Source organism: Penicillium longicatenatum (genome assembly GCF_028827895.1).
Source record: "Penicillium longicatenatum strain IBT 33135 chromosome Unknown contig_2_segment0_segment0, whole genome shotgun sequence".
In the NCBI taxonomy this organism is placed as follows: Eukaryota; Fungi; Ascomycota; class Eurotiomycetes; order Eurotiales; family Aspergillaceae; genus Penicillium; species Penicillium longicatenatum.
In genome coordinates this window covers 1,514,597-1,530,481 of record NW_026643120.1, presented here as the reverse complement: position 1 = coordinate 1,530,481, position 15,885 = coordinate 1,514,597, and the positions used below count along the sequence as shown (strand labels likewise).

Genomic DNA, 15,885 nt, shown 5'->3' with positions numbered 1-15,885 from the left:
CTCCCAATACAACGCCGTTACCAATAATCAACCACGTCGATAGTCCACATTCAAATTAAATCAGTCTTGAAAATAAATTGTTTACTGGGACTCGGAGCCCTGGGGGCGGCTGAGGACCTCAATGGAGCCTATAGATCGAAGTTAGCATGATTCCATTTGGTCCAATGCCCAAAATCACCCTGATAGGAACGAAGGGCATCGAAGAGAATGGCAGTCACATACGCTGTACAATGCTCAGGCTAGACTGTTTCCGGCCCTCGGCATCCTCGTAGCTCTTCATTCTAGCATCACCCTCCACGTAAACAAGAGTACTAAATTGCAAATCCACGTTAGCAAAAGATGCACCCAAAAAAATATTCCCACCCAAGGACATCAGTGCGAACATCAATCCCAATTGGATCAGAACCCACTCACCCCTTCTGCAAGCTCATCAAGTAATCCCGCTGTCCACCCTCCGCAAAGCTAGCAATCTTGAACCAGCTAGTCTGGCGGTTATCGCGGGGCCCGTACGAGGTTCCGACGGCGTACTTGATAACGTCCTGTCCGGTGGAGGTAGCCTGGAGCTCGGGATCGGCGGCCAGACGGCCGGTGATGGTCATGCGGGCGACGGAATGCGCGGCGGAGGAGCTAAAGGTGCGGGTGGCGGTGTTTGCCAGGCGCAGGGTAGGACGGATAGAAGTGAAGGCGGACATTTTGATTTTGGGTTTGATGGAAGGAGTGTGATGCGATTTGCTTTGGTTTGGTTTTAGGGGTGAGGAGGTCGCGGTTGACGTCGACGCGATCCGCGTTGGTCATGTGATTTGCTTATCCGGATGTGATAGATCAGGAACTATGATATCGATTTTTGGGTGGGGGTTTGCAGCGAGAATTTTAGGCAAGCTTACATGCTGGAATTGATTTGCATTGCACCTGGGTAAGTCATTGGAATTTGAACATCATTGATGAAAGATCGGGCTATTTGAAGTTTTTACATGTGACCTAGTCACCTAGATAACGCAAACATGGTGGTGCCAGATATAATTTCACCTAGGATTACTGACATAAGTAGAAGCTGGCTGTGCTGAGTCACGTATCTAGGAATGGGGACCTATATGTATTGATGGGATTAACTAATAGTTTCAAGTATGGTAAATGGCCTAAGAATCAAGGACATGTACGTACTTCGGAAGTTCGAATACCTGGAGGCTTTTCACCCTGTAAATCACAGTACTTGCCAAGGTATCAGAGATCACATCTAGATTCAAATGTTTTCGAAATTCACAAAAACCCCTGTTTAGGCAATACTGGCAATTTCTAGGAGAATATGCACCACTTGACCCTCGGCTTCCGTCATGACGGGTGATGCGGGGAAGCTGGACAGACCTTTGTACAATTCTGGGTTGGAGGTGCAGTTAAGCGGGGCTACCATTCATTCTGACTAACTTGCATGGCTTGCATAATGCATCGAATCTTAACCGAGGGTTCACCGTCATTTGAGCTCTGTCTCCTACCTTTAAAGAAGCCTTGGAATTCGTCCTAGTATCCCGCATAAATCCTCATATAGACCCCCGCCACAAAGTGTTGTTTAACATGTCAACCCGTCTACTTAACAAAATAGCCATCGTCACCGGCTCGTCTTCTGGGCTTGGTCGTGCCATTTCCCTCTCGTACGCTCGTGAAGGAGCGAAGGTGGTCTGCGCAGATCTGACTCCCTCGGCACGAATGAATATCCAGGATGAAGGAGAAATCTATACACATGAGTTGATCCAGAAAGAAGGTGGACAGGCCATATTCGTTACCACCGATGTCGGTGAAGCGAATGACATGCAAGCGCTGGTGCAAGCCGCGACAAACGAATTTGGTAGATTAGATATGTGAGTATCCTGCAGGTATCTTGAGCATGAGCTACGACAATTGGCAGATTCCTCTGATATTCTTCTTTCTCTTGCTATAGATTGGTCAACAATGCTGGCGTGGGTCTAGAAGCCCGTCGTTCCCTAGCTAGGTGCCATGAAACAGATGAAGAGGTGTGGGATGCTACGATGAAAGTCAATGCCAAGTCCATCTTTTTGGGATGCAAATACGCTATTACCCAGATGCTTGCTCAGGAGCCTCATTCATCTGGGGATAGAGGGTGGATCATCAATATGTCTTCTATCATGGCGACCATTGCAGGGAAAACAATTCGTAAGTGCCCTGTAACTTCGCGACCTGGCCATGAAACTGACCTAGTGATCAAAGCATCTTACTGCGCATCGAAGGGAGCAGTCGGTAGCTTGACTCGACAAGTTGCCCTTGACTATGCTGCAGACAGGATTCATGTGAACGCTATTTGTCCGGGATGTAAGTAGAATATACCCGTGTTGATTGGTTCTCAGTACTAAACTAACTTCTGATTAGATACTCAGACTGCCATTTTCACAGATGCGATGGCGGCGGGCATGAGCTTAGAAGATATGCAGCGAAAGCATCCTTTCAATGGACCGGGTAAGCCAAGTGATATCGCTAAAATTGCGGTCGTATTGGCGAGTGATGATGCTAGCTGGGTAACTGGAGCGGCTTGGGCTGTGGATGGAGGCTATACCGCACGCTAGATGGCCCTTTTTTAGAGGATATGTAGGTTATTATCTTTATCTATCTGTTACTGGCATTCGAAAACCTATTTGAAATGAAAATAACAGACATCCAAGGAACTCTGAATTTCATTCATTATTGACTTCGGCATAATTAGCACATGCATGGTTGTAAGGCACGGGCGCCCCTATCAGGGCCAAAACCAGACTTGCCCATTAGGACATTAGGAGACATCTCCAGCGCCCACAAACAACATCCAAAGACTGCGGTCTCGAGATGATAGCATCGGGGGTAACTTCATCCTGAGCTCCGCTACCACAGCATCGAAGCCTGTTCGCAAGAACTTGACCATAATTTCGAGAAATAAACCCCAAGCTCCCACTACCTCCCTTTGTATCAATAAGTGTTGGATGTTATAGGAACCGACGATGTTACGAGCCTAATGATCAGAAACCACACGAGGCAGGGATTGCAGTTGACGAAGACCAAATCAACTTGTGATTACGATGTGACAGCTCTCGGGCTTGATTATGGTAAAGGTCGATAAGACCATTGTCACCATGGAACCCAACAAGATAACTCTCGTCAGCCAGATAGCAGGCCAAGAAGAGATATGAATCAGCTCCCGCTGCGCGATCAGTACAATCCTCGCGAGCGGATTGATGTGTCCATGCAACGTATTAGCAACGCGGAGTCTGCATCCGTTATCCGGGCTCCAGGCAAGTTTCTCGAAAAGGGCTGGTACTAGTTTTCGGCGGTGCACGGTAAAGGTGCCCGGTTGGCCGATAGCCAGGTTCGAGCGGAGAGACAGGCTGTGCAAATTCAAGTGACAGCCTTGCCTAAGCACGGCGATGGTCTTGGTGTCTTGAGCGGTTTTTGGAGGCGTTGAAGCTCTTGTCCACCTGTTTAGATAGACTTTCGAGCCATGCGGTGGAGTAGAATGATCTTTTGTTGGCGCTCGAAGGGTGCTTCAGGGGGCAAAGGCTGATGTGTATGATTCTGGGAAGACGATCAGATTGGTAGAGTTCTTGAATGCTCGGTGGACAAGGGATGTGGCTTTCTCTGTTGTTTTTCTAAGAGGGTGCGAGGAGTACTGTAGCAGGCGGCGATTCGTATGGACGACATGGTAGGTTGGATCCTGGTGTGAGTGTACTTTTGTTTGGGCTCTGTACGTCAGCTAGAGGTGAGTGAGTTTTCAGTCATTCGGTCCATCAGAAAGAAACGACGGGGGATCGAGCAGGCGAGTCATGAGATAACCTTTTAACTCTGAGCCTGGCTAGGAGGTATTCACCATCGAGCATATCTCTATAAGCAGAACATTGCCTGAACTGTCAAGACATGTTCAACGGCACTCTCCAATGGCGATCTCAATGGCACATCTCATCAGTCGGTGCCCAAGCCCATACAATGACGGAAACTGCCTGGCCTCCACTTGCTTGTCATCCTAGGGCTATTCTAAAGGATGATCATCACTCGGGCTGATGTTTTTGCTAGCGAATAGTTCCCCGGTGCAATGATGTGCGAACTGGCGAGCCCGGGACAAGTGGCCACAGCCTCAACCCGAATACGAGAGTCTAATGGCTAAAATCTACAAACTCAAGTGTAAAACATAATTCCGCATTTGATCCAATCGGAAGTTAAAACCATGGACCTTCCCCGCGGGAGTTTCATAACAAAAAGCCACATCAAGCGAACCTTAAAAGACCCTCTTCGGACATTCCTTTGGCTTAATTGGGACATCGATAGCGAAAGTCAACGGTCAAGCGCCATTTCGGGGCAAAGCCTCGCTCAAGTTCCGTGACGCGGCCACAAAGTTAGTTCGGGCTTGTCTATAGTGATCCCGCGAAAAGGAAGGTTGCAGAATACCGCACAATTACGCTAACCTGTCAACGACTATCCCTACCTGATCGGATGCCGAAGCCAGGTGTTCTAATTATGTGATGCTATGTTAGCTTTGCATGGTAATCTCCGGCCTCGCATTATCACACACGTGGATAAATGGGTCTGTGGCTGGCAGCCACAAGGAGGACTGACAGTACAGGCAAGAGCTGCGAACAGAGCCTCGCTGCCAACTACCCAAGAAGGTAAAGGGTGTTCTGGATTTGTTCCGAAGGAGCACTGGGGCCGGAATTAATCTGAGAGACCAATTAAGACTCTCTGGGATTGGGGGGGTTTTTCCCGTGCACAGGGTACCTGATCTGCAAAAGAAAATCTCTTGATATGGGAAAAAAGAAAACAACCGAGACCAAAACACCTGGCAAAACTTAGGTCTCCGCTTTGAAGCTCGACGGCGGAGCTCTCGGGTAATGGAGCCGCGCGGTAACGAATGGCGAGGTATGTGGTGGGCCAACATTGGCGTAACCGAGTTGCCCCGGGGCCGGTGTAAACAGACCAGTTCTCGGTGTATAGGGAAATTTGACCTGACGTGGGGAGTTTTAACTGAAACTACCCAGTAGCCTGGCTACGTCCGTGCTTCCCGCGTTAGCTGCAGCTGGCGTTGCGTTCTATGGCGGCCGCAACGGCAGAGATTAGACCCTCTCACAGATTGCCAATTTGATTTGATCCTTCGAATTGCTGGAACTTCAACGACGGCATCTAGACCTGTGCCTAATTTCGTCGGTCTGGTCGAAGATCGGACAATCCGAATGGGACATGATTTGGGCGTAAAGGTGGGCTAATCAGGCCAGATCGGAACTCCGTCAACCTCATGAACGCTAACGTCAAATCGTTGTGGATATCACACCACTCATCTACTGTTTATGTCCATGTCATAACGTTAAGAAAGCTCTCTCCGTGTATTGGAATCCCCGATACTAGTGCTGACTCGGGTGATTCGTCCGTGACAGGCACGCACTGCATGAACGGGCCATTGACCCAGTTCTTTTCATTGACTCTCCCCTAGAGGATAGTCGGAGTCTCGGATGATAATGGAGAATCCGGTTTTCCCATATAGCATCAATCATAGCAAGCATCATTATAATCAACGCTATCCCTGCATGTGAAATTCCACGAGTCACCATCATCCCATCATTTGCCGACTCCGAGGCAATCGAAGTACAAAAATGAGAAAAGACAAAAACCAACACCAACAGAGAAACCCACATTGCCTGAATAATGGCATCGTAATCAGAAACCTATTGAAGCAGCGTTCCCTGGTTCAGTAGACGCTAGATCTCCCTAAAGCCCAAAGTAGAATTAGGGTACCAAACAAACCGGAAATCGGCATGGATTTATGGCCCCTTCACGCGCTTGGTGGGAAGGTTCCAAAGATTGGAAACGACAATCCCTTTCACACGGGCCATGAATGGCTCTGACTGGCCGACGCTTGGCAGGGACCAGATTTCTTCTTCCCTCTCCGCACAGGGCAAGCCCGTGCATCGCCAGTTCTCCGGCACATTCTGGTCCAGACTTAATGGATCGATTTCCCGCACTAGCGATCTATACACGTACGTGAGAACCTTCTGCGGATTCCTTATTTTTTGTTATTTTTCTCTAGTGGAGAAACCCTCTGCAAAGTTAGATATATGAACCAGTCGGCTTGAATTTCCTGTACTTCCCAGGGTTATTCTGTCCTGCGGATCCCATCAGTCGGGAAGTAATCAATCTGCAGTTCGCTTGTAGAGAAACTCTGTATATGTCCTCCCCCACTCAACATCCCCTGTTCTCTTGAGACAATCCCGGTAACCTTGGAACGTCATTGAAATTCATTCGGCCGCCCCATCCCCACTTTGCCTACCTGTCGACGGAACTAACGACCTAGATTCTCCCTAAACCGTGGAGATTGTGAAGAGCCCGGCCACCGACCGCCCCGCCTCGATTATTACGGAAGCTTTAAGGAGAAAAAAAAAAAATTCAATATTTCCTAGGATCCTGACAAACGATTATTCCTTCAAAGCTACTGGGAGTCGATCCGACCTCCCTCCTCTCCTTATCACCTTTCTCCACCTCGAGATTCCTCCCGGAGATCATTGAAATAGGAGAGAAAAAAAAAAAAAAACGACCCAACGCAACCATGGGTCTCTTTAAGCGCAAGGACTCGAGGAACTCGGTTCAGAGTGAGAGGGATGAACAGGAATCATTCGTGTCCGTCAACAGCGCTCGTACTTCGAATACGTCCCTCAAATCCCCCGGTTACAAAGGCAGCGGCCTCCCGGCCTCCATCCCCGAGATGCCCATCGCGAACCCGCCAGATCCAGCATTGGACCCCGCCGCCTATCTCCGAAGCATCCACGCGGTTCGTGACCGCGCCAACATCGTCCTAGCCCGAGCCAAGCGGAATCAACTCAACCATTTCGACGTGGATTTGTCCAAACTCAAGGCTACCGCTTCTTATGTTGTATCCATCATAAAGGTAAACATGACACTTGACCTATAATCGTACATAAGGCTAATGCAGGGATTTAAGAGAGATTATGGGCGAGACTATGAGAATATCCCGCCGCATGGCCGCTGGCAACATTTCGATGTGGGCGGCCGCCCCCGGATCAATCAGCTCCTGCAGATGTGGCCTAGCAGCATTGACGCCCAAGAGCGCACCCGTCGCCTGATTGATTTGTTCGTCGTTTCCGTCCTGCTGGATGCTGGCGCCGGGACAAAATGGTCCTACCGATCCAAGGAGTCTGGGAAGGTTTACTCACGCAGTGAAGGCCTCGCCGTCGCGAGTTTGGAGATGTTCAAATCCGGTTTATTCAGCAGCGACCCGACAGAACCGTGCCAGGTGGATGGCGCCGCGCTGAAGAATATTACAGTTGAGAAGCTGGCCAAAGGCATGCAGCACTCGGACCAAAACTCGCTAGCTGGTATTGAAGGTCGCGCGGGGTTGCTGGTGCGACTTTCCGAAGCTTTGAATAATCAGGACTTCTTTGGCGTAGATGCTCGTCCGGGCAATATGTTAGGTGAGTTGCTTTTGCACGATATCATCTCTTGACAAATCGAGCTAAAGCTAACGGTTTATTTCGCGACAGACTTTCTTCTGGGACACCCTTCGACTCTCGCTTCTTCTGTGCCCATAGTCCCCATCACCACCTTGTGGACCGTGCTCATGGATGGATTCTCGTCCATCTGGCCCCCCTCTCGAACTCAGATCGACGGCGTCTCTATCGGAGATGCCTGGGAATGTTCGGATCTCCCCAGCTCCCCACCCGCGCAACCGTGGGAGAGCATTATTCCCTTCCACAAGCTGACCCAGTGGCTCTGCTACTCCATCATGGTCCCCATGTCGAAGCTAATGCACATTCATTTCGCTGGTAGTGACCTACTAACAGGTCTGCCGGAGTACCGGAATGGTGGTTTGTTGATTGACATGGGACTTTTGAGCCTCAAGGCTAATGATATGGAGCGCGGAGTCCAGGCCTTCAAGGACAATGCCCAAATCAAGGGACAACCGAATATGGAGGTAGTGCCACTCTTCTCTACAGAGGACGATGTGATCGTGGAGTGGCGAGCTGTAACAGTGGGCTTCTTGGATGAGCTGCTGGACGAGGTGAACACACAATTGGGACTAGCTGGCTCGGATGAACAATTATCACTGGCCCAGATGCTTGAAGCTGGTTCTTGGAAGGTTCGTCTCCCTCGTGCTTCTTTATTTGACTACTGACTAACTCCGTCTAGGGTGGTCGTGAAATCGCCGAAGTCTCCAGGCCCAACACCAAGGAACCCCCGATTATGATCCGTTCCGATGGCACGGTCTTCTAATGCCCTCTATACATGAGTTTAATGGATGAACGGGATGCCTGACCTGCGCCAAGACTATTTTTATTACTATTATTACTATTACTGCTGGCTTTGGGTGCTGGGATTTATGAACTATTGATGACGACCTCTGCTGATTCTCTTCTGACTGGCCTCTTCGTTTCTTGTGGTTTCTTGGTGCTCTAATTTCTCTTCGGCTTCGACTTCGACTTCTCCGATTGAGGCTTTTTGCATGTGCCATTCGTTATACTGGCACCTGTCTGCGTTTCTTTTTCGGATACCACTTTAACATTTTGAGCCACTTCATTCTTGTTTCTATCTATTGGGTTGTTTCTGATCTATAAAGCTGCATCATGTATAGCACCTTGGAACCGATATTGTTCTCTAACGTAAGAAATGAAAAGACCATGACATCTGCAGGGGTTTTGTGTGGAATTTTTGTTACGCTTAGTTCATTTTTCTGGCCACCTGGATTGCATCAGTGCCAGCAAGATGGTATATGTACCTTTATTGCGGCTTTTTAGACAAGTACCTGGTACCAGCGCTCCATTCCCTAAGCAATGTCTCAATGTCGTCATCCCGCTACCTCGGCTATCTTGTTCCTAGCTACAAACATCAAGGATCCATGGATGACCTTGGCACTTCGGTCGCAGAGACTCGTGAACATAATCTTTAAGCATGAACATAAGCCTCTACGGCTCCGTTGTAAACCTTCTGCGTACTGCCCAACCTCTCGAATTACCATCACGTGACTATTCACCGGGTGCGAGGTTGATCCGTCTCTCCGCATCCATCATCTTGGAGCTGTTCCTCTCTTAGCCTTATCTCGTGCCTTCCCAATTCCTCATCACTCGCCCCGATAAGCCCATTCTGACCTGTCACAACCATAGTACAGCATTCCGCATCATCCTGTGACCCTGTCAAGTGACCCAGTCACCCCCAGAATCATCTGAAACGCCCCCGCTCTTGCGGGGCAAGCTTAGCAGACAGCAGATCGCCAGCATGGACGCCCGCAAGAAAAAGAGAAAGGTTCTCCTGATGGGCAAGAGTGGCTCGGGGAAGTCATCTATGCGCTCAATCATTTTCAGTAACTACGTCGCCAAAGATGTGCGCCGCCTAGGCGCTACCATTGATGTGGAGCACAGTCATGTCAAGTTCATGGGCAACCTCACATTAAACCTCTGGGACTGTGGAGGGTGAGTTTATTCCAATCCTCCAACCATATTATGCTTTCATTCGAAGCTGTTCAAGCTAACTCGAATGGCTTTTATCAGACAAGATGCCTTTATGGAAACATACCTCGCCTCCCAACGTGGGAATATCTTCTCTGACGTTGCAGTACTAATCTACGTCTTCGATATCGAATCCCGTGAAGTCGAACGTGACTTGGACACATACAATGCCATCATCCAAGCTCTCCGCGAGTTCAGCCCCAATGCCTACGTCTTCTGCCTCGTACACAAGATGGATCTCATCCAAGCCGAGCACCGCCAACGCATCTATGAAGAGCGCTCCGCGCTAATCCGCAGCCGCTCAGAGCACTTCCGCATCGACACCTTCGGCAGTAGTATCTGGGACCAATCGCTATACAAAGCCTGGGCGGGAATCGTGCACAAACTCATCCCGAACCTTTCCGTAATCGAGAGATTCCTCTCTGCATTCGCGAAGAAAATCGATGCGGAGGAAGTTATTCTCTTTGAGCGCTCAACGTTCCTTACCGTTACATCCGTGACATCGGAAATCGGCGAGCTGAACCCGATTTATGATCGCCATGAACGTCTCTCCAATATCATGAAGGCGTTTAAACACTGCGCGGCCCGGAATACCCTTACCACGCCTGCATCTGCGGGCTTCGTCGTTATGCATACCAAAACGCCCCAGTTCAATACTTTTCTTGGCCGTTTCACTGATAATACATATATTTTCCTTGTCGTACCACCGGGTGAAGCAGCGTATAACTGTGCTGTGCTGAACACCATGCTTGCTCGAGAAGGTTTCTCGAAATCTGCTTCTGCGGGCCGAACAGATGGATTCCCACTTCCTCCGCCTGAGACGGAAGATGGGGCGAATGGCCATGCTACGTGATGTTCTTTGTTGACCTTGGATTTGCGATGCGATCTCCCTTGTTTATCACCTTCTCGGTCCTTCGTTCCTTCGTTCCTAGCGTGGTCTCATGTACAGCTGGCATTTTGGGAGGTTTATATGTGTGGCTTAAAAAGTTTCAGTTTTCACGGGCGCTGACATGACACGATTTGGCGTTGCGGTATGAAGAATAATGCATTTCTATTCCTTTTTATTTTGTTGACTTTGATTGGATCTTCCGGTTCGGTGGGAACCGAGATACCCTTGTCTGGATCATTCTCGTTCTGCTTCGTTTGATCGCTTAAGTTGCGCGCGTCTCCTGTTAGTTTCAGAGGGCTACCGTTTGGGGTGTGCCCTAGGTCTTAGTTACCTGAATATAAGTGGCTATTGGACACAATTTCCGAGGACATATTATGTTCGAGTATGAGATATTGTTATTGTGTAGATTGTCTCTCAACTGTCTGGGGAAACATCCAAAATTATTTGTAATATGTGGGAATACTCATTCATCCGAAAACGGTTATATATAAATAAATCGAAATTGACTATTATCGTCAATCCAAACTCAACAAATTCACCACCTGGGCATGAAATATAAGCTATCCAATATTTGGAGATCTTGAACAAGCAGCTAGCTATAGATAGGAATTGGACGAGAACACCTCGGAATTGAATTATCTATCGGACCGGCCGGTCTCAACGCGAGCGTAGATGGAATATAGGGTAAGGGGACATGAGTAGAATGAAGAGGTCAAGGATAAAGGGCTGTACAGATCACTCATGCAAAGACGGAACTAGACAAGTCAAGCCAATCATTGAGAAAGAGAAAAAAAATAACTCCTTATTGCACATCTGGCATGCGGACAGCGATATCGCCTGATTGTGTGATGTAGCGCACCCAGGGAAGAGAGGGATATTGCAACTTGGGCTCAGTGATCTTCAAGTACCGCACCTGAATACCACTGGTAGTGAAATACGGGATCTCGAACTTGACGTTGATAGGCCGCTTTGCCTTGCCCATGGCACCGGCGCCACCCATGCTACCTCCAAATCCACCCGTCATACCACCACCGTGCTCGTCGTCGCCCTTTACGGATGGCAGACCCAGCTCCGCCCGCATGAGGAACTCCTTGCCACCGCCGAACTGCTTGATCTTCCAGATAATCGCCGATTTCTCGGGCGCATAGTGCACGGTGCCGATGTTGGTGCGGAATCGGGGAGAGTCTGCGTCTTCGGGAACGGGGACGAGGATCTCAACGTTATTAGCTGTGCTTCGTCGCTTGAATTGTGCTTTAGCCTGTTCCAAACTTTATTAGCATATCTGGTCATATTAGACAAAAGGAGTCGCGGGAATAATCTTACCTTGAGCATGTACTCAATTCGTGAGCCTGAGTGCGATTCAACCAAACACTCAACCCAGATCAAAGGCTTGACTTGCGTATTCAACCGGTAGCTCATTAGCTCGAACTCGCCATCAGGAGGAATGAAGCTGATTGTTCGGTCGTTTTCGAATCGTGACAACCGCACACACTGGTGAAACTTGACGTCCTCCATTTCGACGGATTTGCCCCGCGTGGCGCGACCTGTGGTCTCGAACATCGCCTTATCGTTCAATCCTAGTCGTAGTTCGGGCATTCCACTCAGATAACACTTCATCTTAACGGCGCCCAGAATCTCGGATCGCAGGACGTTGCCGTTCGCTGACACGAGCAGGTTCAGAGACTCCACCACATCTAAGAACACCTCGTTCTTGCGGTAGCGGATACCTTCACTACGCCAGGAGACAGCATTTGTGACGGCAATCGGTGGTCGTGCTTGAACTTCGAGCTTGTGTGATTCTTGGGTGATATATCTGTTGTGATTATCGCGTCAGTCGCTCGCATTCCAGTCAAGTTGCCAGGCAGAATATATCGCCTAGAGCTTTCTTACTCTTGCAAAATCTTGGTCTCTGTTGTCTGAGGGTATCCAAAGTCCATCATCTCGTCCAGCAATTCATAGATAACAACGAAGTTGTCGCGGATACTCTCCTCCTCCAGAACTTTGAAGTATTCGGTGAAAACCTCCACAAGCTTGTGGAGGAAAAGGAGGATCTCGGTGGCATTTGTGTTTCTTTTGGTCAATGCGAGGATGTAAAGATTGCTGTGGCGGATATAAAGGTACTACATGAGATCCCCACGCATGTTAGAATATTGTAGTGATGGTGCGCACACAAAAGGAGTAGGGAGTTGTTGAAGCGGCGAGTATGTGGGCAGACCCAGAACTGTCAGACGTACGTTGATGCCCTCGTGGGAGAAACAGGGAGGTACAGCAGAGCTCTCTTCTTCGGCTTCACTGAGGAGGATGGGGAATTTCTCGACCGCGGACATGGGGATGTCCCCGCGGTAGTTGCGGGCCAGAAGGGTCTAGTGTGTTTCATTCCATGTTAGTGAATGCATCGCGAATTGGCTGATGTTTGCGCAAGACAGCAGGTTCGCTGGTATCTCTAGGAATTTGGTTACCCACCTTGCCCTTCAAGTCGAGGAAGAAGAGTGCCGACGCCATGACGTGTCAATGGAGGGTTGATGATTTTAGGTGGACAAATTCGAGGGAATTGGCGAGGACAGAGAGTGAGTTAATGTGAAATGAGAGAACAACCAAGCTGCATGCTGCGGTCTACTGCATTGTATTCAGGTCGTAATCAAGATAGCCCACGGACTGGATAGGAGCTGAGGGAGAGTGGAAACACCAAGTCGAGCCAGATGCCCGCAAGAGTGGATCGCCGCCCAAAGCGGTTAGTGTGGGCACTACAAAATCTCTTTCCGCGGTTTTTCTTTTCTTCCTTCTTCAACGCTTCCATTAGACAGTTCAAGGCAGTACAAAGAGGAACCGGGCATTCTGCTCGGTACCTTCATGTTCAATACTACACTTGCGATGCAGCGAAGCGGAGACTAGCTATCGTTTAACGAGGGATCCATAAGAGCTGGCCGAGCATTGTTCACTGTTGCGCGGGCGGTGTCAGAGGAGCCGGACATACCATTACTTACAACTAGGGACTATTTTATCAAGCTAGATGAGAATACACAGATTTATCTTCCATCTTCTTTTCTTGTAATTTGTTGTCACAGCTCAATGGTATTTGCAATGAAGCCAAATGGAATAGGAATTTCTAAAAGTACATGTACAATTTGCAGGGAGTTCGGCCCCTACTGCCTCCAATAATCACCCCAACATCAAAATCAAAACGCCGGGAATATGCTGCCGTCACGTCTTATGAGACCGACTTGATACCCAAAGGCTCGAGTATCCGCTCCTGTGCCAGCTTGTTGGCAACAAGTCCTCCCTTCTCCAACGAGACCGCTCCAATGACCGCGTACATGGTGTGGGCCAAGACCAGCTCAAGTCCAGATGCGATGAGGTTGTCGGGCTATTATAGATTAGCAACAAAGCAAAATTGAAGCAGGGGTATTTCCGCCTACCTTCCGGGGTTCCCATCGGATCACTTTCTGCATGTCGTACTTGCGCGCCAGTTCGGCCATCTTCGTGCGGTCGGTCAGGAAGCTCTTGGTGCTGGTGGAGAGGTTGCCCAGGCCTTCCAGAGAAGGGTGAGTAAATGGTTCGCGGCCAAACTGGTCTGTCTTTGGTGCGTTGTTTGCGGCTCCAGCGCTCTGCGCGAGAGCGAGCGAAGTCTGCAGTTGCACGATGCGTTTTCCTAAAGCAAACTCATGTAAGTGACCATTCCTTATATCAAGTCCGCTCATCCAGTCTATCTCAAATTACATACCTAAGAAAGCCAATCGATCGTTGAATCCACGGCGTCCTTGATCGAAACTCTTGTGCGTCACAGCCAACCACTTGACCTCCTCCGAGAGAAGCTTTTCGCCGCCATTGCCCAACATGCGGATATAGAACTGGTCAAGGACATCCGGGTCGGAGTTGTTGTGGAAATTAGGGCGCTTTGAGTGCATGCGCATGCTGAAGGGCGCCTTCGTCTTCGGGGGAGTGTACGACCATCGTGGTTGGTCTGCTTGGGCCAAAGGCTCCGGGGCGTCGGAGGTGGCTACGGAGCGACGGGGGATGAGAGTGATCAGGGGACGAGGAGCAGCCTTGGATGCAAGGCAGGCGGACCTGACCGCTCGTGTAGAAAGGTTGGAAGCCATGGGATCGGTTGGACTGCGGAGGTTGGAGTTCGCCGTGAAGATGGAAAGAATTCGGCCTCGGCGGTGTGGATACTGCCACTCCCGTTGTTGATCCCGAGTTTCTTACTACAAACTGTAAACATAAGACTTCACTTTGTAGAATCGATAAGGAAAACTTAGGAAATTTTGCAATTTCTCCACGATGCATGTACCACAGGGATTAAAGTTCCATGCATATTTGATTGCTCAGTTTGCATGTCAAACTGACGAAGATGAGGGGGAAATCTGGGGATTTTTCGTCCCTTCACCGCTGCCGTGTGGAAGCAAGATTACTACTTCCGATTTTCCTCGAAAGCCTAGCTGGGATAGGATCAGACTTGAAGCAGTGGATGCATAAACTAGTGGTGAAAACCAACTGATTGTTCGGGCTTCCATTGGCCACGAAACTCACGTAAAAGTCCGATGCTGTTCGGCTTTGACGCACGTCTAACCTGGTGTCATGACACACCTTATCTGGCACGGTCTGCATAATCGATTCTAGCGGTCAAGTGTTTCTTCACGGCGGGACTCTCCATACCGCTGTTTGAGAGATCCAATTCTGTAACATCTCACTACTCGTTGCAGGCCTCCCACTTTATTATGCAGTAGCCCTGTGTGATTTTACTTACTCCACCCATACCATTTTTCAAATCCTCGCTGCATACTCCCGTTGGAACAAACTGCACTAAGGTATGAAGATTAGCTACCGGAGACAAGCTCCCATCTGTCAGCAACGCCCTTTCTCTGGATAATGGCGCTATAGTATGATCTCAATCCTTCCTCACTTGTGATTCCACACCATCAATCCGAACAGCCCGAAAACACTGCTAGGTAACCCTATCTAGCTCTGTGACTGGACGCCAGGCAATACAAGTCAGTACCATAACAGGATCTAAGCGCGGCCCAACCACCAGGACCCAGGTCCGTAGCCGCCTAGAGGTAACACCGATCTCGAAGAAATAGGGATCTAGATCGTCGAGCAGAATTTTACGGGGAACACTCGGTGGGCTTCCATTGAGGCACCAGCACTTCAAGTGTTTCCCCCGGCTCCGGTCGAACCATACGCAAGGTTGAACAAGATCGAAGCACGGCCGATTTTGAGACTGCTTGATGTCGCCAGCGGGTCTCGGCAGGCGTGGAGCCGGCCGAGACACGGTGGTTGGATCAAACAAACCCTTGTTTCCCGCACTAGATGGTCTACAAAGAACAATCTGTTGTGTCATCGGGTCAACGGCTCTGCGACCCCCTGAATAAGGCAGGAGGATTCCTGTCCCACTGCGGCACGCACCGCTTGATCCACGTGTGCTGGTATTTCCGTCTTGTTTGCAGGACTGCGCTTCCTATGTCACGCTGCCTCTGGGAGCATTGAAAGATGCTTACTGGTTTCGGTCTTGTCTCGGGCCTC

The 15,885-nt window shown here is 49.4% G+C and overlaps 7 protein-coding genes across 7 annotated transcripts; 4 read left to right on the top strand and 3 right to left on the bottom strand.

The window, feature by feature from the left end:
* Positions 1–81: 81 nt before the first annotated feature.
* N7484_003101 (single-stranded DNA-binding protein) lies at positions 82–692 on the bottom strand (the record flags this gene model as incomplete). The annotated part of the gene is made up of 3 exons (XM_057113521.1): positions 82–128; positions 223–311; positions 415–692. 3 exons carry the CDS (start codon positions 690–692, stop codon positions 82–84), a joined length of 414 nt encoding a protein of 137 aa, XP_056973661.1.
* Positions 693–1,569: 877 nt separating this feature from the next.
* N7484_003100 (SDR family NAD(P)-dependent oxidoreductase) lies at positions 1,570–2,573 on the top strand (the record flags this gene model as incomplete). The annotated part of the gene is made up of 4 exons (XM_057113520.1): positions 1,570–1,853; positions 1,934–2,166; positions 2,212–2,322; positions 2,380–2,573. The coding sequence occupies 4 exons, from the start codon at positions 1,570–1,572 to the stop codon at positions 2,571–2,573; spliced, it is 822 nt and encodes a 273-aa protein (XP_056973660.1).
* A 3,992-nt stretch (positions 2,574–6,565) lies between these two features.
* On the top strand, positions 6,566–6,928 carry N7484_003099 (uncharacterized protein; the record flags this gene model as incomplete). The annotated part of the gene is made up of 1 exon (XM_057113519.1): positions 6,566–6,928. The coding sequence occupies one exon, from the start codon at positions 6,566–6,568 to the stop codon at positions 6,926–6,928; it is 363 nt and encodes a 120-aa protein (XP_056973659.1).
* A 15-nt stretch (positions 6,929–6,943) lies between these two features.
* On the top strand, positions 6,944–8,247 carry N7484_003098 (URC4/urg3 family protein; the record flags this gene model as incomplete). The annotated part of the gene is made up of 3 exons (XM_057113518.1): positions 6,944–7,448; positions 7,518–8,113; positions 8,164–8,247. The coding sequence occupies 3 exons, from the start codon at positions 6,944–6,946 to the stop codon at positions 8,245–8,247; spliced, it is 1,185 nt and encodes a 394-aa protein (XP_056973658.1).
* A 999-nt stretch (positions 8,248–9,246) lies between these two features.
* N7484_003097 (Rag GTPase GTR1) lies at positions 9,247–10,329 on the top strand (the record flags this gene model as incomplete). The annotated part of the gene is made up of 2 exons (XM_057113517.1): positions 9,247–9,440; positions 9,519–10,329. The coding sequence occupies 2 exons, from the start codon at positions 9,247–9,249 to the stop codon at positions 10,327–10,329; spliced, it is 1,005 nt and encodes a 334-aa protein (XP_056973657.1).
* Positions 10,330–11,167: 838 nt separating this feature from the next.
* N7484_003096 (AP-1 complex subunit mu) lies at positions 11,168–12,867 on the bottom strand (the record flags this gene model as incomplete). Its single annotated transcript, XM_057113516.1, has 5 exons — positions 11,168–11,623; positions 11,689–12,178; positions 12,256–12,485; positions 12,600–12,728; positions 12,829–12,867. 5 exons carry the CDS (start codon positions 12,865–12,867, stop codon positions 11,168–11,170), a joined length of 1,344 nt encoding a protein of 447 aa, XP_056973656.1.
* Positions 12,868–13,573: 706 nt separating this feature from the next.
* On the bottom strand, positions 13,574–14,462 carry N7484_003095 (mitochondrial 54S ribosomal protein mL57; the record flags this gene model as incomplete). The annotated part of the gene is made up of 3 exons (XM_057113515.1): positions 13,574–13,729; positions 13,782–14,014; positions 14,087–14,462. 3 exons carry the CDS (start codon positions 14,460–14,462, stop codon positions 13,574–13,576), a joined length of 765 nt encoding a protein of 254 aa, XP_056973655.1.
* Between the last annotated feature and the right edge of the window lie 1,423 nt (positions 14,463–15,885).